The 27,104-nt window shown below is 38.4% G+C and overlaps 1 protein-coding gene across 2 annotated transcripts in view; it reads right to left on the reverse strand.

Annotated features, from left to right (window-relative positions):
- LOC150075079 (sarcoplasmic calcium-binding protein, beta chain-like) overlaps window positions 1–27,104 on the reverse strand; it is an 84,309-nt gene that overhangs the window by 42,468 nt on the left and 14,737 nt on the right. Inside the window, exons 2-3 of one of the 2 annotated variants that reach the window (XM_090388904.1) lie at window positions 11,297–11,349; window positions 1,378–1,491 (exon numbers count right to left, since the gene is read on the reverse strand). In XM_090388904.1, coding sequence (XP_090245030.1) covers window positions 1,378–1,491; window positions 11,297–11,349 — 167 coding nt within the window. The remainder of the gene's footprint in view (window positions 1–1,377; window positions 1,492–11,296; window positions 11,350–27,104) is intronic. The other variant, XM_090388905.1, reaches the window with a different exon arrangement.

Here is a 27,104-nt window from a genome sequence, read left to right on the forward strand (position 1 = left end):
GAAAAGGCGCTATTAGTGAAGCTGTACTATCAGAACAGCAACAATGCAGCTGCGGCTATCTATCAGAGAATTCCGGTGTCAGAAGTGCATAAGGCGTGAACCTATGACTGTTTGTGCTATCCTCAAAATGATTGCAAAATTTGAAGCGACAGGACATCTTGGTGTTCAACCAGGTAGAGGTCGAAAACGAGTGGACTCCTCTCATGTTGAAGATGTGGCTATGGCTGTCTTGGATTTATCAAGTCAATCGCCATGTGGTAGCGCAAGTGTGCCAGCTGTTTTTCGTGAAGTGGACATGTGGTATTCCACTGTAAGGCTAGTAATGCGTCAGGTGTTGTGGTACTATCCTTACAAGATACACATGCTACAGCAGCTAAAGCATGGTGATGCAGATATTCGTTTCATATACATACTTCAGTTTCTGGTGCGAATGACAGTGGATATCACTTGGCCATGGAACATCCTTTGGAGTGATGAAGCCCAGTTCTGCTTAAATGGACAAGTGAATATGCACAACTGTCGTGTTTGGGCAACAGAAAACCCTCGAGTTATCCAAGAGGTCATTGCATTCTCCAAAAGTGACAATGTGGTGTGGATTTATGGCCACATTCATGATTGGGCAATATTTTTTTGAACAAGTAACACTGACTGGACCCCGCACCTGTTCCGCCACTGGACAGCGATATTATGAAATGTTGGCAAATTTCGCAATACCAGAGTTGCAGCAATGTAGGTGGTGCCTTCAGGATACCATATTCATGCAAGATAGTGCGCCACCCCACATCCACTGTTGAGTCCAAAGATTGTTAAGGCAACACTTTACAGACGAACAGGTCATCAGCCATTGTTTCCAGACATCTTGGCCACACTGATCACCGGACCTCACCCCATGGAAGCTTGACACTATTCTTTTACACCTTAACCACAGTGGATTGTAAGCAACTGATAAGACATGCTCTTTCTGGTTGTGGGGTTTTTTTGAAGAACCAGGTATATCAGGAAGGATGTCAAACTCTGGCAGAGCTGAAGGACAGCATTAGATGTCATGTGGTGGCTATTCCAGTTGACATGTTATGTTCTGCTGTAGAAAATGCTGTTCTTCGAATGGAAACTGTTGACCAAAATGGAGGACACATTGAACAATTGTAGTGCTGTTCGAGTGATTTGTATTGCCACAGCGCTATGCAGTGACAACTTTTGTAAAAATTTTTTTTTTCCAATAAATGGCGAGCACATTCTTTATTGTACCTGTTGTCCAAATTTCTCTTCAGTATGACCCTTAGAACTTGCTCCAGAGCCCTCTACATAGGGATACTTTAATTTTAACAACCCTGTATATATAAAAAATCATAAAAGGGATAAGAATGTTTACTGCACCTTGTCTCCTCCTAAATGTTGACACATGCTTTCCCACATCTGTCGTCCATGGGTCAAATACTTTTTATGAATAACTTCGTCATAAGTACCATTATTCTGTTGAAACGTTGTTCGCTGAAAAAAAAAAAAAAATCAGGTTATTGCAGTTTTATGGATTGCAAGGCTTTTTGATCTCTCTCTCTCTCTCTCTCTCTCTCTCATACACAAGACACTGTTGATAGACCACACATGTTGCATTCTATTAAAAATACAGAACACATTTTTAAGAGTAGCATTTTTCATATTTTTCCTAACAGAAATATACAGTTTGTCATAAATTAGTAAACTGTGGGACTATTTTGTCCTTGTGTATATTATGTATGAAAAAGAGACTGTGTGGCCTTCATGGCCTTCAAAGCAGTGAAGGCCATGAAGCACTGATATATTATTTATATAAATTGTATATTTTCTGTGCCCTGTTTGCTGGACAAAAAAAAAAATCAGAGCTCCAAGAGATAAAACCAAGCAACCCTTCCTTGAGCCTGACTAACCTGGCCATCGATATAAATAAAAGTCAATAAAAATTCCTAGCATTATTAAAGGAGTCGAACTCAGGCCTTTTCCATTCAGTGTGTGGAAAATGATGGTCATATGCTACTGAGTATATTACTTTTCCAGCAGGACTAACTGACATGAGTAAATGCTACCATCCTAATAATAAAGATAGTACAAACTTGATTAACCATAAGTTGCTCAGATAAGCACTACTTGCAAACAAATAGCTTCATCAAAATTCTTTGCTCTCTATTATTTTTACAAAATACTTGACATCCTTCCTAAGGCAGTATTTTTCAAGACATGCTGGTCTCTCATTATATAGTGGGTAGTCTCAATTTGTAAATCTGATGACTTGTGAATAATGAAGCAGTACTCTATGAGACTAGGCACTATCTGATGAGAGACTAGTAAGTCTTCAAACAAACTCATGAAGCAACATCTTATTTTAATCAAATAAGAGAGAAGCCATTTGGTGAGGTGGTTTGTTTAAAAAATAGTGCAAAGCAGCCAAAAAAATTAAAAAGCAATCCATTTTTTCTGAAAGGAAACAAAACTTAAATCACATTGAATAAAGAAAATACAGTCACTCTGCATTGAGAATATGAAGAAGTGATCACATTAATATTTTATATTAACCTAATATTTAGTTATAATTTTTGTCTGCAACCATAGTGCTTGCTGATTTTAAATAGGTCAGGAAAAATATAGTAACTTATCACAAAATGCTGTGAAAAATTTTCTAACATTGTTTTGAAGAAACTCAAACCCTTCACCACATATGAGACATTTAATTGTAAAATGATAATGAAAATTACTTATAAAGAAAGTTATACAGTATAGAAAACAAATTATGAAAATACATATATCCCTTGCTAATCTTAAACCTTTCAAAAAAGGAAGAAAGTATAGTTGCTTATTTGGTTCATCCTTGAATTTATTCGAACTACCCACCTCTACAACAGCAAATGGAAGTTTGTTCCAATAATCAACAACCTGTTGGCAGAAGGCCAATTTCTATACATCTATCCTGCAATCATCCTTCCTTAATTTCAAGTTATGCCCCCTCATATGTGTAATCTAAGCAAGGGGAAGTATTCTATCAGCATTGAGCATACTCAATCCATTCAAAGCCTTAAATACCTCATTCAGATCCTCTTACAGGTTCTATACACAGCAATTTGCAGAACTGAAGCTTTTCCTGTTATCACCCTTTTGTTCTTCTCATTAAGCTCACTGCTCTTCTCTGCACCTGTTCCAACAGATCTGCATCCTTCCTAATATGAGGCTTCCAGATGTGTACACAGTACTCAAGATGTGGCCTAACCATTGCCTTATACAATGGGATAATCTTCACCTTATCCCTGCTGGAAAAGTTTGCATATATCATTGACAAAATGCTGCAGAGTGTCCTGGCAGCCTGTCTGCACTGTTCAGAGAGCTTCATATCTAACTACACAGTTACCACCAGGTCTTTTTCATTTTTCACTAGCATGAATGTGATACCACATATTCGATACTTTAATTTGGAATTATAGCTACTGATATGAAGTACTTTGCAGTGGTCAAACTTCACTTGTCACTTCTCTGCCTAATGTATTTAGATATTTTTTCTGTGGCATACCCAGATTCCTGTCATTAACCACGCTTCCAACTGTCATATCATCTGCAAACCTAGACATTATGGGGTAGAATTTTTCTCAGCATGATCTGTGCTTGTTAACAGGAGACTCTGTTTTTACAGGAATGGGATAGAATTGAATAGAAGTGTTGCAAGAATATTTGCTCATGCTATTGAGGTAGTGATAGGTGGGTTGGAAAACTGCTAGCATGAAGGGAGATACACAGACTAATATTGTAACTAGAGCCACAGGCAGAGGTGAAAATGATTCTTGCATTGCTACTATTGGTACATGCAGCAGCCTGAAAAGCATTGTCTAGGATTTCAGTCCCGGCTGTGGGTTACCATGGAACAAATGAATACATGGGCTGTGTTAGGGAAACTAAGAGTAAGAACATGTGCATGTATACTTGCATGTGCATTAATGCTAGGAGCACTGCAAATAAATGTGATGAATTTGAAGTAGTGATTAAGTCCAACTGCAAACGTAGAAACAGCGGAAGCATGGTGTCACTCAGACATAGGTAATGCTGAATTTGAATATGGTATACAGGAATGACAGACAGAACAGGGCAGGAGAGTTGGAGGGGTTATGCTCTTACTTGAGAAGAATATTAAATCCAAGGTAGTGCATCCAGTTGACTTAGGTGACGAGTGCAATGTTGAGTCAGTTTGGTGTGATATAAGCACTGGGAAAACAAAATTGCAAGTAGGAGTATGTTATAGGCCTGATGACTGTGATGAGTATACCAAACAGCTAATAGAGAGAAAAGAGAGGGCCAGTAAATCAGAATGTCTTATAATGGGGATTTTAACTTTCCAGACATTGACTGGAATTTGTGGGTTTGTCACTCACACACTAGCAAGACTTTCGTGGATTTCTTGACTGTTTTCTACAGCAGCATGTTAGAGAGGCAACAAGCAAAAGCAATACTGTTGATTTGGATATCAGCAGTGATTCAATATGCATTAATAATCTGCATGTAAAAGACCCAGTGAGTGGCAGTGATCACATTGTACTAATGTGTAATTTAATTAAAGACATAACTACTGTCAAGGGTAAAGGAAAAGGCTTTTGCTTTTGTAAGGGAGACTACAGAGATCTCAAACAGTTTTTAAATTGCGTGCAGTGGGACCAATGATGATGATGATACCAACAGCAAATTCTAAATAGGAAGCATTCAAGGAAGTAATTGAAGAATACTAGGCTTTTCACATCAACGAAGAATTACTGTTCAAGGCTTAGACCTAAATGGATATCAGATGAACTATTGAGACACATGGCAGAGAAAAAATGTGCACTGAATGTATATAAATTATTAAGTGATACAGAAGCCTATGGTAGATATAAATTAGTTTGTAATCTAGCAAATAAGGAAGTTAGGCAAACTAAAGCATATTATGAGAAGTCTGGCAAAGAATGCAAAGACAAACAGCTTACATTAAAAATAGAAGGAAGGGGCTGAATATTATTTGGCCACGACGTTTAAGGGTAACCGTGCTCATATTGCAGACAAATCGAACAGGTATTTTGCATCTACATTCACACATGAGGAATTCTTTAGAGTAGGAGATGCCAGAAGTTAAACTCTAAAGAGGAGCTAAATGACTGTGATAACTGAAAGGAAAGTGGAGGAGAAATTGCTGAGGATGAAAAAGGCACCTGGGGTGAATGAAATCTATCCAATTATATTAAGGGATGCAGCAAAGAAAGTAAGCAAACCCTTAGCTATAATTATAGGAGCATTCTTGGATTCAGAGGAGGTCCCTGTGGACTGGATAATTGGGAATATATTCCCAATTCATAAAGGGGATCAAAAGGCAACATGAGTAATTACAGACCGCTTAATGTTTGTTCCAGGGAAAATAATGCAATTACTGGTTAAAGAAGTAATGCAGGATCATTTGGACAGGCATGCAATTATATTGCAATAACAGCGTGGATTTGCCAAGGGGCGGTCTTGTCTAACAATTATCCTAGGTTATTATGATGCAGTGATCAAGGAACTGGATGCAAAAAATAATTATGACATCATATACTTTTGATCCTGTTGCACATAAAAGACTGCCGTACAAACTGGAGCAATGTGGCATTAAGGATAAGTTACTGCTATGGATAAAAACGGAGTGGTTCGGTGGAAGAAGACAGAGAGTAGTTATCAATGCACACTGCTCTTCATGGAATAATGTTATTAGTGGCATTCCCTAGGGTTCAGTGCTGGGGTCCATTGTCATTTTCAATATTTATGGATATCATAAATATTGAAAATGAATAAATATGGATATGAGTTTGCAGATGATACAGAGCTTGGCAAATTGGTAAACGGCAGTTATCAAAATGTGCTACTGCAACAAGATCTAGGAAAATTTGGTTGATGGGCTGAGAAATGGCAGTTGAAGTTTATCATTGATAAATTCAAGGTACTGTGCACCGAGGTAGCAGTAACCCCAGAGTAACGTATCAACTGTGTAGTACAACAGTAAGGTTAGTGGAGAAAGAAAAAGACCCAGGGGTATTTATGCAGTTAGACATGAAATTCTCTGAGCAATGCAGATATGCTGTCAGGACAGCTCATGGGGTTTTGCCAATGAGATGCAGAAACTTTGCTAGCAAGGATAAGGAGGAAGAGGAGATTATCCCTTTGGCCATGGTTAGGTAGCATCTTGAGTACTGTATACAGGTTTGGAGGCCTCACTTAAGGAAGGATGTAGATCTGCTGGAACAGGTTCAGAGAAGGGCAACCAGATTGGTGAAGGGAACAAAAGGGTGCTCTTACCTAGAAAGGCTTCAGTTCTGCAGATTGCATCATCTCAAGACCAGGTGGGGAAATATGATTGAGGTATTTAAAGCTTTAAAACCTTGACTGGATTGAGTAAGCTTTTTTTTTTTTTTTTTTATGAAAACCCCAAACACGAAAGGTATCAAAACCTATAGTACTTAGTACCGTGCATGGGTTGAAGGAGAGGTATGGGGGAGGAGGATGCTGGAAACTTTGCTCTAGAGACTAAACATGGGTTTCACCACTTCAAGCCTCCAATAAGCAAAGTGGTGGTATTTCACCAGTTGATGAAAGTCATCTACCACCTTTCGCTGAATGTTAATGATATTCTTCCACTTGTTGAGACTTCTTTCATGACGGGGCATAAATTCAAGTTGAGATTGGATGGTTGGAGGATAGATGTGTGAAGTTTGCCTTCAGCCAGTGGGTGGTTGATTGTTGGAACAGGCTTCCATCTGTTGGATGAGAAGTGGATGGGTTGAATAAGTTCATGGGAGAACTAGAAAAATTCTTAGAGCATGTGGATGGATGAACTTTTTTTTTTTTTTTGGCTGATGCTATATAAGCTTGCTTTCTTGCATAATTTGCCAGTACTACTGCTATTAAGCTTCATCAGTATTATTAATAAATACAGAAAACAACAATGAGCCCAGGACAACTGTGGTAGACTCCACTAATAACATTAATCCATGAATAGCAGTGCCCAATTATAACATATCTGTGTTCTCCCACTCAACCATTCCATAGCAGCAACTTGCTCTTTATTCCACACTGCTTCAATTGCTCTTGTGGGTAGCACAGTTGGTAGGATCGCCGTTGTCCCAAAAAAAGTGGAAAAGACCTGAGTTTGAATACTGTCAATGATGAGAGGAATTTTTATGGGTCTATTTCACAACGTTATTGTTATTGTTGTTTGGTATTTTGGTTTTTAGGAACATTAGCAACTAAGGCCATATTGCTCCGGGAATATGTGATGGTCATTCCCTGACCTTTCCGCATCCTTCGTATTTGGTGGCAACAGGCTCGAACTCTGGTCTAATCAAGAAGTGTGTGCTACGCACTGCTGCTCCTTCCCACCTGGCTACGGAGGCACCATTTCACAACGTGGCTGAGTTAGTTGATCTCAGGTGATGGTAGCATGGTTGTTTCTCCCGGAAACTCAAGTTTTTTGTCCAGCAAACAGTAAATCGAACTGAGAACACACGCAATTAACAGACAATATATATAGTGCAACATGACCTTAGTTGCTGATGCTCCTAAATCCCAACAACTGCTTCAGTTTGTATTGCAGTGTTTTATGGGCAACAATATGAATAGTCTTTCTGAAATCTAACTATATGATGTCAAAATTATTTGTTGCATCCAGTTCCTTTTTTTACTGAAGCACAGTATCCAATGAGATTGGTCAGACAAATTTTCCTCTTAATATATCCATGTTGTGACTACATTAAAACTGCATTACTTCTTTAACCAGTGACTCCATTATTTTCCCTGGAACAGAAGTCAAGCTAACAGGTCAGGAATTACAATGTCACTCTTTGATTCTCCTTGAGAATTTGGGATATATTTGCACATCTCCAGTCCATAAGTACCTCTTCTGAATCCAAGGATGCTCTCATAATTATGACTTAAGGTTTGCTACTTCTTTTTCTGCTTCCCTTAATATAACTGGATAGATCCCATCCAACTACAAAGCCTTTTTATGATTAGCTTCAACAATTTTTCTTCCACTTTCCTCTCAGTTATCACAATATCATTCAGCTCTCTGTTAGATTTTATACACTTCTGGCAGTCCCATTGCTAAAACATTCCTCATGTATGAATGTATGAGGGGGGTATCAAGAAGTTCATACCCTGACTTAGATAAAACATCAGTAGCAAGATGCCATTTTTAATATAAGTTGTCTACATATTCAATAACTAACAAGTGAAATTTCATTCCTGTAGGTGATCGTACACCAGAGGTGGAGCCCAGAATCTGAAGGACACTATGGTTGACAAAGCGGAGTATCGAGCAGGATCAAGTTCCTGCATTTGCAGGGCAAGAAAGCTCAGAAAATTGATGAAAAAATGAAAGCTGTGTATGGGCAGAATTGTCCATACTATGACACTGTAAAAAAGTGGAAATGGGAGTTCCAGTGCGGTCATGCAAGTGTCTTTGACCACTCAAGAGAAAGAAGGCCATCAATATCCAGAGACAGTGAGATGGTCACAAAGGCTGAGCAGCTGCTGAGTGACAGATGTGAGACAATTCATTTCATTGTAAATGCAGTGGGAATTAGTTATTGGTCTGTGTACAGCATTTTACATGACCATCTGCACATGTCAAATGTATCCGCACGATGGGTTCCAAGATTGCTGATGCCATTGCAGAAGCAATGTCAAATGCAATGTTTTTGACAACTGTTGGATTTCTGTAATGTGGATATTGAGAGCTTTCTTGATCGGTTGATGACAAATGATGAATGCTGGGTGGACCGGTATGATCTAGAGAATAAAGACATGTCGAGACTAAAGAAACCATTGCATGATTGCCGTGTTGATTTGTCTCAAGAAGTCATCAATGAAGTGGAATTGATTTCAAGCAAAAAGTGCGGACCATTGCATCACTGCATCCTCTTTCTAGCATTACCAGTAATGGGCAGCTTGGCAATAGTGGCTCTACAAAAGATTTTGGCTAATTGAAGTTCTAGCCAAATTGTTTTGCTAGATTGTTGGAGACTCATAAGTTCTGCAATTATTTTTAGGCAGCAGTTTTATGTTTTCAAGCTACAGTTCTTTTCACTATTCAGCAGTCTCTTTCTGTCAGCTTGAATTTTATCTTAGAAGTTAATCGTTAAGTTAATCTTGGAAGCTACTAGGCTTTTCATACTAACTAAGAAATTCTGTTCAAGGTTTAGGCCTAAATGTGTATCAGATGAACTAATGAGACTCGTGGCAGAGAAGAAAAGTGCATAGGATGCATATAAATTATCAGGAGACAGGTGCCTAGGGTAGATATAAGCTAGTCTGTAATCAAGTCACCAAGGGGATTAGGCAAGCAAAGGCAGATTATGAGAAATCTTTGGCAAAGGATGCAAAGAAAAACAGTAAAGACTTCTTTACTGTATATATAAAGTATATATACTTTACTGTATATATATAATAAAGAGTTATTCTTCTTCTTTACTTATGTAAACTCTAGAAGGAATAGGATGAATCAAATTGGTCCACTTAACATAGATGGTTTGACTATATATGATCATGCTCAGGTAGCTGATAAACTGAATGAGTATTTTGTATCTACATTCACACATGAGGAATTCTAGAAGCTTATCAAACTCTAACAGGGAGTTAAATGAATTTGTAATAACTGAGAGCAAAGTGGAGGAGAAATTTATGAAGTTAAACATAAGGAAGGCACGTAGGGCAGATGGGATCTATCCAGTTATATTAAAGGAAGCAGCAAAGGAAGTAAGCAGGCCTTTAGCCATGATTATGAGGGCATCCTTGGACTCAGGGGAGGGTCTCATGGACTGGAGATGTGCAAATGTATTCCCAATTCACAAAGGGGGTACAAAAGGTGACACAAATAACACTACCCAACAGGTAGTGTTATGCTGGAGGTTTTTAAATCCAGCAAAACAATGGTTGTTCTGGTCAAGTTTTATGTATTGAATTTAAAATCAATCATAAAAACTTCCTATCAAGTCTCAGTTTTAAGATATAGATATAAAACTGGATTCTGTACAAAGATATCATTACTATTTGAAATACAATTTTTAAACTTATTAACTTTTGGTTGGTTTTGTTTATTGGGCTAAAAGTTAAGCAAGTACATCATTACTGTTTTTGCAATATATAGTATATTTTGATTTTGATGCACTTTTCCATCAAGTCAGTATTTTTATTAATTTTATTACACCATTCAACTGTTCAATATATAGTGTATGATAAGCTACACTACAAGAATTCACCTTCTGTTCAAATTTACCAATTGCTTTTACTGTTTTTAGGTTAATGCATTGTTAAAATGGAGAATAAAAAGCACAGAACTTGTGTCAATCACCCAGACAACTTCTGCTATATTTGTGCACACTTAACCCCAAAAACTTAGAGGAAGAAAATATACAATGTCACAAAAGTTGCATATTCATTGTACTTCGGCTGCAAGATCGGTGACCAAGAAAAAAATTGGGCTCCACATATCTGTTGTATTACTTGTACAATGAACTTAAGGCTGTGGTTATATGGCAAGCTGAGAGCATTATCTTTTGCCATCCCTATGATGTGGCACGAGCCCAAGAATCATTTCAACGACTGCTATTTCTGCATGAAAAAATAAAAGGTATTTCCAAAAAGAGCAAGCACTACATCAAATATCCGAATATCCCATCAACAATTAGGCCAGTGCCACACAGTAAAGAAGTGTCAGTACCTGTGCAGTTATACTCGAAGGTATTACTGCATTCCTAGTTGACCACGCAGCTACCCTTGGCTTCTCTAAACAGCTACTGACTGTACAAGTCACAAGTCCAACCTATCATGGAATGTTATTTCCCCACATCTAGGGTAGTTTTCACATATCTTGAACTCCTAGATTCCAAGAAGAGGTAATCCTGTTAATTAGTGATCCAATACTTACAAACTCTGTCCACTATCACACCAACATTCAATAATTGCTACATGCCTTTTCTATAGATATTTCCATGGGAACTGGTTTTCTGAATTAGCATCAGTAATTCTGCCTCTTCTTCCAAACACATGCATAACTCAACTTATACATATCCACTCACAGTTCAATCTCAAGCTGTCCAAACCAAAAGAAAAAACCTTTTTGCTGTGGTTATACAATGACAAATTGGAAATTAAATGATTGGACAAAACTCTACCTGATTTAAATATGTAGAAAAGAATAACTGTGAAATAAACTGCAACCATGAAATGCATTCTCTAAAACACTGATGTTAAATAATATTTTGAAATAGTTCATCATTTAACTTACCAAAGCAAGCAGCTGGTAGTCAGCCCAAGATATGTATCCATTCTTATCAGCATCTACAAAAATAGGCAAATACAATTCAGTGTTAATTCTGTGCACTCACACCTAAATATTTAAGAAAAAATAAATTTCATGTTTATATTTAACTATTTCTTATAAAGCCCTATATAGCTGACACCCCCCCAGGGGAATGGGAAAACGATCATTGTATCAGAAGGGCGTTATATCGATTATTCATAAAATAGCATTAGGTGTGAAATTGGCCAACCACATAAGATGTTATAACGTGTGGGATGCTAAAAAGAGAGTCGCTATAATGAGTTTTCACTGTATTACAATTACAAAATTATTAATTAATTGTGAATTTTAAGTCTAAATTATAAAGTTTGAATTACCATTACAATAGAAAACAGATATTAATTTAAGTAAATCCAAATACATAAAGATTAAAATTCTTACCTGCTGACAGACTCCTACTTGCCGATGCTGCCAAAAACCTGATGTGCATCCAGACAAGAGGTGCTGCTGCCAGCTGTTAATTTATAGGTGGGGGATGAAGTCCATTAGCTAATAGAATGGTGCCAAGTTTTCTATCCTGGATCCAATGGTTCTTGTGTGGTGGAAACCTGGGGTGACCTTTGCTCTAATACTCTGAATATCAGTGTGAAGGCTGGTTCTGGGGAGCTGGAGGGTATTGTATATGGGCTGCTCTTCCAGATGTCTGGATTATTTTCTTTTCCTGGTTTTTCATTTCCTCTTCTATTTTCTTATTAAAAAGGTGGAAGTATTGTGGGTTGAATTTGACTTCCTGTTTTCTGTTGATTGCTGAAGCTCTGAACATTTTATAAAGAAGGCTTCTTTAAATTTCCTTATGTTGTATTGGTTGTCTAGAGAGGATTCTAGTGAAGTTGAAATTCCCATGTATCACCCATCGGAATACATGTAGGGCTGTGTCGGACTTCAGGACTCTTCCATATTGTACATCTTTTTTATGTTCTTTGGTTCTGCAGTTTAATCTTCTATATGATTCTCCTATGTAAGTACCCCCACACCTATAGTCTATTTTATAGATAGGACCTCTAGGGTTGTAGGGATTATTGGGCTGCTAAGATCTGCTCGATGGAGTCCGAACTCTTGAAAAAGGTGGAGATACCAAATTTCCTGGTTTGTTTTGTTATCTTTGTTCTGACTCTTGATAGGTAAGATGTGCATATTGTCCCAGATGTTCTACTGTCCCTGCTAAGTTGAAGTTGTTGACAGTCTTGGAGATGTCTTCTCTGGCTCTGTTAATAATGTGTTGAGGAAATCCATTCTTCATGGCAAACCTGGTTATTGTTTGTAGTTCCTGTCCTGTTTGGAGATTTTCTTCTTCACAAATTCTGTGAGCTCTTATATGGATGAGAGACTTAATAACACCAATTTTTGTTGGGAAATGATGACAGGATTTGTAGTTTAGGATGATCCCAGTGTCAGTAGGTTTTTGGTAAACTTCCATAAGTAGCCCTGGGGGATTTCTTGTGAACGGGATGTCTAGGAAAGGAAGGCTGCTGTTGTTTTCTATCTCCATTTTGAATTTGATTTTTTGGTGGTGGCTGTTAAGAGCTTCAAAGGATTTTTGTAGGTTTTCTGTTCCATGACTCCAGATAGCTATTATATCATCAATGTATCTGCTCCAGAATTTAAGTTTTTTTATGTTGGTTTTCCAGGAATTCTTCTTCTAATTTTGTCATAAATATTTCTGCCATGAGTGGAGAGAGGGCATTTCCCATATATTTCTTCCAACTAACTCACACCACACAGATTCTATGCTGGCAGACATAACTTCAGACTCAGCAAAAGCTCTTTTATGATCAGGCTGCTTTTGATAAGAAGCATGACTGCTCCACCCCTTTTATCTTCCCTATCTTTTCTAAATACATTATACATATCATAATTTAACCCCAGGGGCTTACATCTGGTGAGTATGGACTTGGCACACCCAGGGTCCTGAGCTGGATATCATCATTTTTCTCTTTCTTGGTGATTCCCTTCTATTTTTCTCTCTCTCTCTCTCAGGGTAATTCAGAATTTTTTTTTTTTTTTGGCTGGTGCAGCATAAACCCCAGGCTTCCTTGCATCATATGGCTAATAATAATAATAATAATAATAATAATAATAATAGTGGAACTCATCATCACCAATTTCCAGTTGGTACCAAGTTTCTGTTTGCCCTATTATATCAGCATTAATTGTCCTAACCAGGAGTTCAAATTCAGCCATTTTATTGACAACACTCCTGACATTACTGTAGACACAGATGAGACTAAGTAATCTTGTATGGTTTACTACCCTGATGCACACCCCTTAAAGTTATTTAGGTTTGTATCCCAAGCTTTATATTCCCCCTCAATTGAAACATTGCTACCCTCAGAACATCTTATCAACATCAGCTGTTGTGCCAACAAACAAGAATTCATGAGGTGAGTGCAAGCATTACCTTGACCTATATCAATGGCATTTTATACCTTCATGGGGCCCAAGGCAAAATGGAATTTCAGGGCCCATCTAAAGAAAAAACTAATCAGAATATTTTCAATTTTATTTTATTGCGACAACAAAACAAACAAATATGACATAAGAACTAAATATAAAATTTTATCAAAATAGGTAAAAATTTTCAAATAAAATTTTTATTGACCTTGGCAGATAGAAAATTCAGGTTTCGATAAAAATAACTTAAAAATATTAGTGAAAAACAGCAATGAGTTTTTGAAACAATGATTTTGGGGCCCCACTCTGATCGGGGCCATAGGCAGATGTCTTTTTTGCCTATAAGATAACACACCACTGACCCATATCATTAGATAAATGCAGATCTAAATTACCCTTCTGTCCCCTAACTAGGAGTTCCCCTCAATATCATTCAGGATATCCTTAAGGTATCCTCAATGATATTGGCAAAAATCGTTGCACCATCTTTGTTCAAATTAATACCATCTCTACAAAATAGATGGCTTCTATCTAAAAATGCAGGCCACGCTGATAAAAATTTCTCCCCTAGAGCCTTACAGATGCCCTCAAGTCTCGAGTTAATCCACAAGGCTTTCAGAATATAATCTGTCCTATCATGTCTGGGCAGAATTGCAGACACATACACATTTTGACCTAACTTGTGGTATTTTTTTAGCATAGTTCTATATTTATCCAACAAATGGTCAGGTTGTGTACATTTAATATCATTAGTCCCCACATGAATAATAATTCCCTCTTTACCTCCCTTAAAATCAGACAATCTGTTGGTAAATCATCAATTGTTGCTCTGGCAAACACACTCTGGTTCTAGACCACCTATCTTTATTACAAAAAATGTTACCCGTTTTGCTGACAGTAGTCTCCCAATAAAACTAGATCACTCTGACTAGAGCAGTCTGCATTTGACTATTCTTTTCTGGGACCCGTATTGATGGTGCATCACTTGGTAGGTCAAGAGATGCTTGAGTCCCTGACGAGCTCCCAGTTACATTTATTTCTAGGGCAAGCAGTTGTTTCTTCAGTAACTCAAATTCTTCATATAATGCAACTAGTTGTAATTTGAGATCGGTACACTCCTTACATCGGTTGCAAAGAAAAGAATCACCAGATGAGCTAGGTCTGTCTGTCAGACCAGCCTTAGAATACATGCCACAGGCTATACAAATGACAGAGTCGCAACTCACAGTGGAAATGCCTGCAAGTATTTTCAATGTCCCTGGCCTTTGTATTGTAAGTAGATCTTGTAGCAACCATAATTTAAGTAAAATTTGAACTTTAGAAAGATTACAAAATTTAAATTTACAATATATTAGAATTTATGTTAACAAAATATTGCAGAACTTAAACTATTGATAAAACTTAAATCACTAAAGAAGTTAAATTTTAGCTACCATATGCAAGTTATGAAATTCCTGCCAAAATATCGATAACAAAGTCTATCTAAATATTAAGCTGTAGCTTTCCAAATATTTATATAAATACAAAAATACTTTAACCAAATATATTTGATTTCCCTGTTTTTATTGTTAAAAGAAGTGTATTTTTATTATTAGTATTATTTCACAGAAAAAAACCTAACCTTTTCTCACTAAACAAAAATGAAAGTCGATTAAAAACATGAACCCTCTAATAAGTGGTTTTTTTTTTCCCTTCTGATTACAAATATATTTCTCTCAGTTCATGTCCACGCAGTTCTGTTCATTACGGAGCGTAATATGAGGGATGCCATATACTGAATTTCAGCCATTATGTAAAAAAAAATAGGCTATATATATATAATAACGTATTTGATGGCATATAAGACGCACTTTTTTCCGAAAAAATGCCTTGAAAAATCACCCTGCGTCCTATATGTGGAAGTGAGCCCTCTGTCATTGGCGTGAGTGGGCAGGTGGTTAACAGCAGATTATGAAGAAAAAATACTGGAATTCCATAAATATGTAATAAAATCACGAAAACGAACTTCTTTTGAACTTGTCTGAATTTAGGAAATATCCCTCTAAATTTTGATGCACCATCCAACAAAACTGTGAATATCAAAGGGTCTAAAACAGTGCCAATAAAAACCACTAGGCATAAGAAAACACATTACACAATAGTTTTGGCCTGATGTGCTGATGGCACAAAACTACCACCATTTTTAATATTTAAAAGAAAAAGTCCACCTAAGGAAAAATTTCCAGAAGGTGTATTTGTTCATGTTCATAGAAAAGGATGAATGGATTGATGGTGTTGAATCCAGAGTGTTTGCACTGGGGAAGAATATGTAAACTTTGGGGGCATCTGCACTGGGGGAAGGATGTAAACTTTGTGGGGTACATGTAGTATATGTGTATATTTTTTATTATTATTATTTAATATTTACAACATATGTATATGTTACAAAAAACTGATATTTATGAATGTTAAAATAAAATATGAGAAAACAAATGGAAATATTTATTGTTTAACATCTAAATATTAATGGGCAGTTCACAAAAGTATTATAATAATCTTATTATTTTTCTTTGCATATGTGTCAATCACTTCATTTATTAATTTTACTGATAGTTCATTCGGGCCCTCTAAGCTTATCTTCATGCAATCTTGCAACATTACAGTATATAAAACGTATTGTTTATAGGCTGCGAGCAAACCGTCTTGTTTGTGGTATACAAAGGAAGAATTAGCCACAAGTAGACTCTTGTTGTGAAAAAATAAATAAATAATGGGAATCTGAAAACCACATTGCGAAACTGCCAACGATTGAAATAGTGGCTGCAGTAGTAAACAATGTATGCTCAGACATTGTTTAGCCATTCCCCTAAAAACCGCAGGACACTTTCTAATCAGAATAGCATCCGTCAGGAACCAATTCAAGTGAACCTATTCACGGCCTGCATCATCATCTTGTTTGTGATATGCAAAGAATTAGTCGCAAGTAGACTGTTTGTGTGAAACACTATCAAGAAATGATTTATGCTAAAATAATGGGAACCTGAAAACCATAAAACGAAAATGCTGACACTTGAAATAGTGGCTTTTGGTTACAATTTGTGCAGCTAACCCCAAGGGGCTCACATCTGGTGAGTATGGGATTGGCACACCAGGGTTCTGAGCTGGATATCATCATTCTTCTCTTTCTTGGTGATTCCCTTCTATTTCTGACTCTCTCTCTCTCTCTCTCGGCATCTCTGTAGCCAGGTGGGCAGGAGCAGCAGTGGACTCAATGCCTCGCCATGTGACTGCCCTTATGCGGGCGAAAGGTGCACCTACCCGTTACTAGGTAGGTATCCAATGATTTTTGTCCACTCAGTGTACTAACAAGACATATTTATATAACCAATGTTCGTAGATGGCTTGTACATTTTAAAGGAGTTACTGACACTTGTGTCCAGCCAAGGACAGGACTACATATGCAATGATGCCGGTGCCGCTGTGTCCAGAGATTATATTAACTATTTTAAACACACTACATTATTGGGGGAAAAATGGATAAAATGTTTCTATCAGTTACCAAAGCTATTAACAATAGAAATGAAATTCTCCAGCAAAATTTCCTTGAAAGTTATTTGCCCTCCTGCAACAAGTTTGGCTGCTCTGCCAAGACCTGTTGCATGAGTGCACTTTTAAGGAAAATTTTTTAAGGATCTGATAAAAGCCGATGTTATTCCATTATAATCCTTATTATAAATCCCAGTTTATGGAATGGACACAACCATCATCTCCAGCAAAGAAAAAATCTTCAATTACCAGATTAACCCAAAAAAATTATTGCCAGTGTTTTAGGACAGAAAAGGTCAAATTTTGAATTTTTTAGAGAAAAATCAGACTGTAAATAGGGAAGCATACTGCTAAACACTTGAAAAGCTAAATATGGGGGTGTGTGTGTGTGTGTGTGGGCATAAATATATATATATATATATATAACAAAAATGAAAGGCTCTAAAAAAACACTAAATCACATTACACCATGATAAATCAAACATACATAATCTGGGTTCGAGGTTATAAAATGTGCAGTCCATGAACTCTGAAAAATGGATGTTTTTAATTTTTTTTTTTTTTCGTTTTGTAGTTAATTAACATATTAAATTGTGTTCAACAAAGTCTTATTAATCCTAGTCACGCTCTGGTTAGCTTATTTTTACCAAGAGATTTTGAAAGTTATGGCTAAATATTTGAAGAGCGTATATTGGTAACTTCACGCAAATATGGTTACTCGTAAGTATTTTAATAGTGGAAAATAAGTAGCTCAAAAGTGCTAATCACATAGGTTGGCATCAGGGCCGTGCCGAGCCATTTTAATACCTGAGGCAAGAATGAAAAAAATTGCGCCCTACTGTTAATGATGATAACGTTGGCAATTATTTAATCTTTTTTTTTTTTTGGGCTCCTTTAAGCTTTTCATATGAGGCAAGTGCCTCGTTCGCCTCACCATCGGCACGGCTCTGGTTGGCATATATTTTTTATTTCTTTATTATTATTTTATTTATTTTTTTTTTTTTACCTAAGAAAGTGGCTGAAATTTAGTATTCGTTACCCCTGGGCGCGCAATGATAAGCTCTGTCGAAGTGAAGAATTATTGCTAGCCACTGTGCGTGGCCTTCGAACTGAAGGACGTGATTGCTCCTCCCTTACGCGTGATACGTGACGAGTTACAGGGAAAGACTACTTGACGAACAGAAGGACGTTAACTGAGAATAATAGTTGCAATTAGGAGGGAAAAAAACACTTATAAGTACGGTCATGCTTTTAATCGACCTAATCAACTTTCATTTTTGTTTAGTGAATAAGGGGGCTAAAGTCTATTATTATTATTATTATTATTATTATTATTAGCCATAGGGTGCAAGGAAGCCTGAGGCTTATGCTGCACTAGCCAAAAAAATTCCTGAGTTACCCTGAGAGAGAGAGAGAGAGAGAGTCAGAAGTAGAAAGGACTCATCAAGAAAGAGAAGAATGATGATATCCAGCTCAGGACCCTGGGTGTGCCAAACCCATACTCACCAGATGTGAGCCCCTGGGGATAGATTTATTATTTGAGTACCACTAGTCTCCGCGCAGGGCGTGGTCGTAGAACGGAGTGATTGTACGGTCGAGTTCTGTGATTGGGTGTTTATTGTGAATGCGTTTTGTTTCTGATTGCTTTATGTCGTCGAGGAGAGTGCTTAACTTAGGTAGGGTGTTCTCCCCATCCCGCTGTTTTAAAATCGGAAAACGAGTTCCCGATTTGAAAACAGCGGCAAGTGGGGGGAGGGGGATAAACACCATAGGCGTGTCAACTTAGGAGGGCGGGGGAAAACAGTGAATGGCCTCTGCCAATCACTACGCCTTCTTCCTGAATCTTAGTCGAAGTATGGAGAGGTAACCAAGGTCTGAATTTTTACCAAAAAAGGTTGTGTTTTTACGCGACTTCGGGACGGATTCAGGCAAAAAAAGTGTGGGTTTTTTTAATAGATTTTCATTTGGAAAAAGGATAGATTAGTTTAAGCCACTAATTCGGGACAGATTCAAGCAAAAGGAGTGTGGCTTTTTTGATTTTAGTTTATCGGTTTGTCCCTCCCTTCAATCCTTACTACCTCGTTTTTGGTAATAAGTTCAAGCACTAATACAGAGTATTAACTCCCTCAGGCCAACTAGGGAAACACATACCTTAAGAGTTCTTATCTGTTACCCCAACTGGACGTATTATCTAGATGTTCTGGGGGCAAAGACGTTTCACGTGAGCAGGTAGCTAATATCAGGGAAGAGAGCCTAAAAAACTTCAAGGGTTGTGTTAGGGTTGTTAAATATACAAGAACAGTAAATCTTAATTGTTTATACAGTAACGTTAGAAGTGTCGTCAATAAAATGAGCGAATTCGAACTGCTGGTTAAAACAAGTAACGCGGACATAATAGGGCATTTAGGAAGGATAGAGTAGATAGAAGGGGTGGTGGGGTAATGCTTCTTATCAGAAGCAGCCTGAGTGCGACGATAGCTTTCCCAGATTCAGACATTTCACATGCTAGTATAGAGTCTGTATGGTGTGAGATAGTTGGAAACAAAGGTACAATGCGAGTAGGCGTAATCTACAGACCAGGTGATTGTGAAGACTATGACAAAAGCCTCTACATGCAAATGGAATGGGCAAGTAAGCGTCAATGCCTTATTATGGGTGATTTCAATTTGCCTCTAATTGATTGGAGTAAATGGGAAGGAAACTCGACATGGGGAACAAAATTTTTAAATCAACTAGATGACTGTTATTTGTATCAACATGTCAGGGAAAGTACTAGAGAAAAGAATATCCTAGACCTCATCATCACACATGAATCAGATGACATAACAGGGCTGACAGTAGAGGAACCAGTAGCAGGAAGTGATCACGGAGTTCTACGGTGGATGATGACGAGAGAGGTAGCAGAAGTAAAAGGCAAAGGAATGGGTTTTAATTTCAGAAAAGGAAATTACGATGCCTTAAGGTACTACATGGCCTCTATTAACTGGGTAGATATCGCGCAGAGAATGAATACATTTGAACTGTGGTACGCTTTTAAAACATTAATCACCGATGCCTTGAATGCGTATATACCATTAAAAAAATACTCCACGAGAAGGGTTCCAAGTTGGATGAATAGTGAAGTTGCCACATTACTTGAGCAGAAAAAGGTGGCATGGAAACGTTACAGAGCAATAAAAAGTACTGAAGCCTATAACAGCTACAAGGTGATGTGTAATAGAGCCACAGAAAAGGTTCGACAGGCAAAGGCAGTTTATGAGAAATCACTAGCAAACAGAGCAAAGAGGGGGGATAAAGAATTCTTCACATATATAAATGCCAAGAAGAGCAGGACAAACCAGATCGGACCTTTACGTAAGGGAAAGGGGATAGTAATAAATACACCAGCTGCCGTTGCAGATGAACTCAACAGTTATTTTGCATCGATATTTACAAATGAAAAGCCTTTTGTGGCAATGGGAAATTGTGGGAGCGAAGTTAAAAAATATGTAATTAATGATATTGAAATTTCGCAAGATTATTTAATGAAAAAACTTTCGAGCCTACAGACTAGTAAGACTCCTGGAGTTGATGGAATATACCCTATAATCTTGAGAGAGGCGGCAAGGGAGTGCATTGAACCACTGAGGCTGGTTATGCGAGTATCACTAGACTCTGGGGAGATTCCCTTGGATTGGAAAAGTGCAAATGTATCTCCCATACATAAGGGTGGCTTTAAAAGTGAAGTGGGAAATTATCGACCTGTCAGTCTGACTTCAGTAGTAGGGAAAATCATGGAGGCATTGATCAAGGGTGGAATTCAGGATCATTTGGATCGAATTGAAATTCTCAAGGATACTCAGCATGGTTTTGTAAAGGGAAAATCATGTTTAACAAATCTGGTTCACTATTTCGAAAGGGTCACTCACGAGCGCTGGATTTAGGGAATAATTTCGACATTGTTTATTTAGATTTCAGCAAAGCTTTTGATTCAGTCCCACATGAGCGGTTGCTTTATAAGCTGGAACAGGTTGGAATCACTGGAAAAATCCTTAGATGGATAGAAGGATGGCTTCAGGGCAGGAGGCAGAGGGTTGTGATAAATGGCTATTCCTCAGATTGGGTTGATGTAAGAAGTGGGGTTCCCCAAGGATCAGTATTAGGACCACTGTTGTTTTTAATTTTCATAAACGACATTGATGAAGGGATAGAGGGCGTGATGTCTAAATTTGCAGATGATGTTAAAATTGGTAGAGTAGTTAATGATCACTGTCAAGCTGAGCTTCTTCAGAGAGACCTAGATAGACTTCAAGAATGATCAGAAAAATGGCAGCTGTGCTTTAATCCAACAAAGTGTAAGGTATTACACCTGGGAAACAGTAATCCCAAAATAACTTATTCACTTGGTGGAGTTCAACTAAACCCAGTACTGGAGGAAAGGGACTTGGGTGTTACGATACGGTCAGACATGAAATTCTCTGAGCATTGTAAACAGGTTGCAAGGAAAGCCCATGGTGTCCTATCGATGATCTATCGAACTTTTGCAAGTAGAGATAGGGACGTGATAATCCCATTATATAAGGCCTATGTTAGACCACACTTGGAATACTGTGTTCAAGTATGGAGACCACACCTAAAGAAAGACATCGAGCTTCTTGAAAGGGTGCAAAGAAGGGTAACTCGCCTGGTGAGATCGGCAAAAGGGCGTCCGTATGAAGAAAGACTTCGAATATGTGGGTTGCAGAGTTTGGAAACTAGACACCTTAGGGGAGATTTGATTGAGGTGTTTAAGGCTCTGAGAGGCATCAGTAAAATGAATGAGGACAAAATTTTCAAGATTATAAATGATGCTAGAACTAGGGGACATAAATTCAAGTTACGCGGGGAAATGTTTAGATTGGACTGCAGGAAGTTTTATTTTAGCCAGCGAGTTATAAATTACTGGAATAAGTTGCCTTCATGGGTGGTAGAGGCCGACAGTTTGGGGAAATTCAAAGGTCATCTGGATAGTACTTTCGGGTAAGGGAAGCGCATAGGTTGATAGGATTAATTTCCTTTTTATTTAATTTTTAATTTCATTTTATTATTTTTATTTATTTATTAATTATTATTATTTATTTATTTATTTAATTTTTGTTTTTATCATTGTTTTGTTCGGATTTTTTTTTTTTTTTTTTTTGGCTGGTGCAGCATAAGCCATAGGCTTTCTTGCACCATACGGCCGTTACTAATACTAATACTAATACTAACTAACACAGGTGGAGTTGATGGAATCCCCCACTTCATGGTAAAGTGTCTTAGTCCTTACCTAATTGAACCACGCCAAGCAATTTATAGCTCTATCCTTGCTTGCCGAGTTTTCCCTGAGAACTGGAATAAGTACGCTGTAATTCCAATGCCAAAAATTACAAAGCCTAACCTTGTGGAGCACTATAGGCCAATATCTACTGCATCTACCCTGTTAAAAGTACTGGAGACAGCTCTGTTGCCAAAGTTGTCGAATCAGCTACTGGCTGGGCAGCCTCAACAAATTCATTATTCAATGACTTCAAGATCAACAATAACTAACCTCCTCACAGTTCAGGCCACGATACTAAATGCTTTCCAAGCCAGAAAGGAAATTGCAATAATTTATGCCGATATAAAAGCAGCCTTCGATAGTCTGGATGTACATGCCTTACTTCATAACGCCTTCAACACGCCTTCCAAATAAAAGGAAATTTGCTGAAGTTTCAGGCCCTACTTACTTGTCGGTCCATTTATTACCGCACAGATAATCAGATCCTCCAACGCCAACTCCATGCAGGAGTTCCACAGGGTGGAGTTTTATCAGGACTCCTCTTTACTGCCATGATGATCCCGTTATGCTTCGGTAGGGATGACGTATGCACTTATGCAGATGATATTAAGATCCTAACACCCATCCAACCTTCCATGAACAATAGGGCATTGTGTGAGCAGATTAATTATAAGCTTCTGACCTTATTCGTGTACTTAGACAAATTTGGCTTGGCCCTAAATCCGCAGAAGACTGTAATCATGGTGTACTCGCTCAAAAAATCGCCTACGCTCGTACACCCGAAACTTAATGGCAAACCTATCCCAGTTGTTGAGACGCATAGAGATCTCGGAGTAACATTTGATACGAAACTTACGTTCAAGTCTCATATTGACCTGATTGTAAAGAAAATGAACTACTTACGTTGGGCAACAAAACAGCACCTCTTGCACGTGAAACAGACTGCAACAACCGCACGATATTTAAGAACCACAGCGTATTCAGCCATTTTGTATGGCGCTGAATTGTGGGCGTCAGCCACCCCTACCCACATTAGGAGAATATATGCGAGTGAATTCTGGCTGCTGAAGTGGGCAAACCATAAGCACCACCTCCCTCAACAGTTAAGGACCACGCAGCTCTCTGAACAGCTTAAACTGCAGCGTTTACCAGACATCATTTCCTGGAAACGATTAATAACTACAATCAAAATGATGACTGGCACGATATCATCCCGCCATCTGCATTAAGAGGCACAAAATCCTTGAGAATGAAAACCAACAGACTGAAGATGGCCGACAGGTTTATACCCGCCAGTGCGTTAGAATCAATTCAGTGCCTAACAAATATCGGAATTGACCTACTAAGGCTCATAGAAGATCCGAAATATAGGAAACAAACCGTAGTGTGGCTCGCTGAGGCTAGTGGTTGTGTGAATTTCTGTCAAGAACTGTGTGTACGCAATTGAATAATGTATATTTCGCACAAGTTGATCAGTGGATGTGATGTTAAGATGAACTTTTGTATTACAATTGCCAGGACTCTAGACAGAAATGTAGTGAAAAGTAATGTAGTTTAAATGTTATCTTTTCGTGTATATTTAACCTTTCTTGTATATTTTAGAAATGTCGCTTGATGAACAAAAGGTCATGTGATGTTTTTGCTCTCCGGAGTTCTGTAATTGGCTGATAATTGTGAATGCGTAGGTTCTGTTATTTGTGTTTCTGATTATTTAGTAGTATGCTTGTGAAGTTAGCAGTAAGTTCGTTAGTTTTTCTTTGCCGTTGTTTGTCCTCGTGCGGTGAGTTTTCTTTTGGTTGGTTTTGTTTCTTCGTGCTGCCGCCACCGTGATTTGTTTGTTCAAGTTCAATCCTAATGGAGCGAGTAGGCCTCCGTAGCCGAGTGGTCAGGAGCGGGAGTGCAGTAGCACACGCTCTTTGAGTAGACCGGAGTTCAAGCCCCTGACTGCTGAATACGGTCGATCTGCCAACCCGCACTGGACCAGCGTGGCAGATTATGGTCCATTTTCCCTCAGCATGAATTGTTGAGGACGCTTCCATCTTGCAGTGGGTTGATAATGGCTGCACTTTACTTTAATGGAGCGAGTGTACGCGACATTTTCGTCTTTTGCAAAACGATGGTTGTAAGAGTGTCACGGGACCTGTTTGTCGCGGGGGTTTTTTTGTGTGACTTGTCACTTGACAGGAGGGGACAAGTCATTCATTTTCGTTGGCCAGGCCCAGGGGTACCGAGTTCGAAATCATTACCAAGAAATTTTATTATCCAGTAAGACTAACTAATTTATAACTTTACGAACATAACAATATAGCGTAATACGTATAACGTAAACTTGATAGTGACATAGTGACATAGTGTTTTTTGACAAGCGGCACCGGTGCTTTCGCACAACTCCGCATTTGAATCTCTTGTGAAGTAAGACAGTACAGTACTGTCAAGGCCAGATATCATATGTTAGTGTATGTTCATGTTTGCTTAGTGCGGGTTATGTTGTTCATCTGGCCGCTTAGCCTAGGGTCTGTGGAACACCACAGACTGCTAGTTACCGTCACTGGCACTGGGAGCCGGACCAGGTATGTGGAAAGAGAACTCTGGCTGGCCGACCCTGGGGTTAGCCTGAGCTTCCCAGGGAGGGCCGAGAAAAAAAAAATAAAATAATAAAATAAAATAAAAAAGAATAATAATAAAATAAAATAAAAATAAAAATAATAAATAATATAAAAAAATAAAAATAATAATAATAAAAAAAATTAATAAAAAAAATAAATAAAAATAAATAAAATAAATAAAAAAAATAAAAATTTTTTTTTTTTTTTTTTTTTTTTTTTTGAAATAGGAGAAGGGGTGAGAGATTGAGGAGAAGAAAGAAGGTAAGCAGAAGAGAGAGGGTGAGGTAGGGTGGGCTCCCCCCTGGGGGGAGCCCACCCTACCTCAGGAAGAAGAGAAAAGGTTGTGAGGTCAAGTGACCCACAAAGTCAGATTGCCTAATAGCATGATCCTGCATTTGAAAGTCAAATGCCAGCCCCACTCCCAGAGGAGTATTTATATGAGTTCGTGCACAAGTAGGAAAATCAGATATTGTCATACACCTTGAAGAGAAGAGGTGCCAGCAAGTGAGTGGGTCCCACAATGGGCAAGGGGCCCAGGGTCAACAATTTAATCTTCATCCAAGGGTGACTTGTAGGCAATGGGCAGTGTCCCACACTGGGACTTGGATAATCTTCTCTTAGGGGATGAGAGGAGGCACATGGATTCATGAAACTCAAGGATTGCTTGGAGTTCTTGTGGCTATTGTAGAAAAGTCCTTTTTGGGTTCGTGGGTTTGTCAGATAGCTTCCTTTGTGAACGTCGAGAGATTCCTGTTAGGTCATGACAAAGATCAATATTCTGTTTGTGTTTTCTTTGATTCCATTCAGGATATGTTCTGTGAATTGAGTTTTGGGTTCATTATAAGATGGGGGTGCGTTGAACAGTTTGCTGTAGGTGAATTTGACGCATTTCAAATACAGTCTGGGCAAAAGTAGTGAAGGCTTTGTAGTTGGTTTCGTCAATTATGTAGAGGTGTTCCTGCCCACTGGGTATATTTCCAGTTTTGGTAATTAGGAGACTTCTGGGTAAATCATAAAGAGGGCAATTATACATGAGGTGAATCCAGTCTTCATTGTCACCGCATGTGCAGAGAGGAGAATCGGTGAGACCCAGGGCATGCAGCTTGGCCCGAAACGATCCATGACCAGTGAGGAAGAACGAGACGTGAAGGCCTGGTGAGTACCACGGAGGAGGTTTTGGTGCAGTTATCATAACTTGTGGAAGAAATCTTTTAGTTGTTTCACCTTTGGTTGTTTGCTCCCAAGATCTTTGCCAATGCTGGAAGAGCTTAGTGTAAATCTGTTTCATTTCGTTTTTTGGATCATTAGCTAGATCGAGTGTTATATCCAGAATGGTGGTGGCAATTCCTCTCTTTATGCGGTATGCAAGGCCGCGACGAATAACCTCCAGGTCCAGAGGAAGAGTGCCTGCTAAGACCTGCAGGGCAGGATTACTGACTGTGCGGCATGCTCTAGTCACAGTGAGTAGGATATTGCGTTGAATTGTATGTAGCTTTGCTTTATTACGTGCAATGATGGCACGAGGGAACCATATGGCTGCACCATAGCACACAGCTGGTAAGAAGATGGTTTTATAAAGTAGCATGAGAGTCCTCCTCTTCAAACCCCAGTCTGCTCTGCTAATTCTTACGATCATGGCAGTATAACGACGTATTTTATTGGAGAGGTAATTAAGATGAGGTAAGAATGTTAATCGGGAGTCAAAGGTTACTCCTAGATATTTTAGTTCTGTTTTGAGTTGCAATGTCTGCCCAGAGATTTTAATTTGGGGTGGTCTTCTTATGTCCAAGGATCCTTTGAGGAGGATTGTCTTCGTTTTTTCCCCAGAGATGACTAACTTGTGGTTGTTTGCCCAATTTTGGAGGATCGTTAAGGCAGGGGAGGCAATTTGCTCAAGCTGAGTTCTAGAATCAGCTTTGATAAGGAGGATGAG

The sequence above is a fragment of the Mastigoproctus giganteus genome, chromosome 14 (genome assembly GCF_048544385.1).
Source record: "Mastigoproctus giganteus isolate SK-2022 chromosome 14, ASM4854438v1, whole genome shotgun sequence".
Taxonomy (NCBI): Eukaryota; Metazoa; Arthropoda; class Arachnida; order Uropygi; family Thelyphonidae; genus Mastigoproctus; species Mastigoproctus giganteus.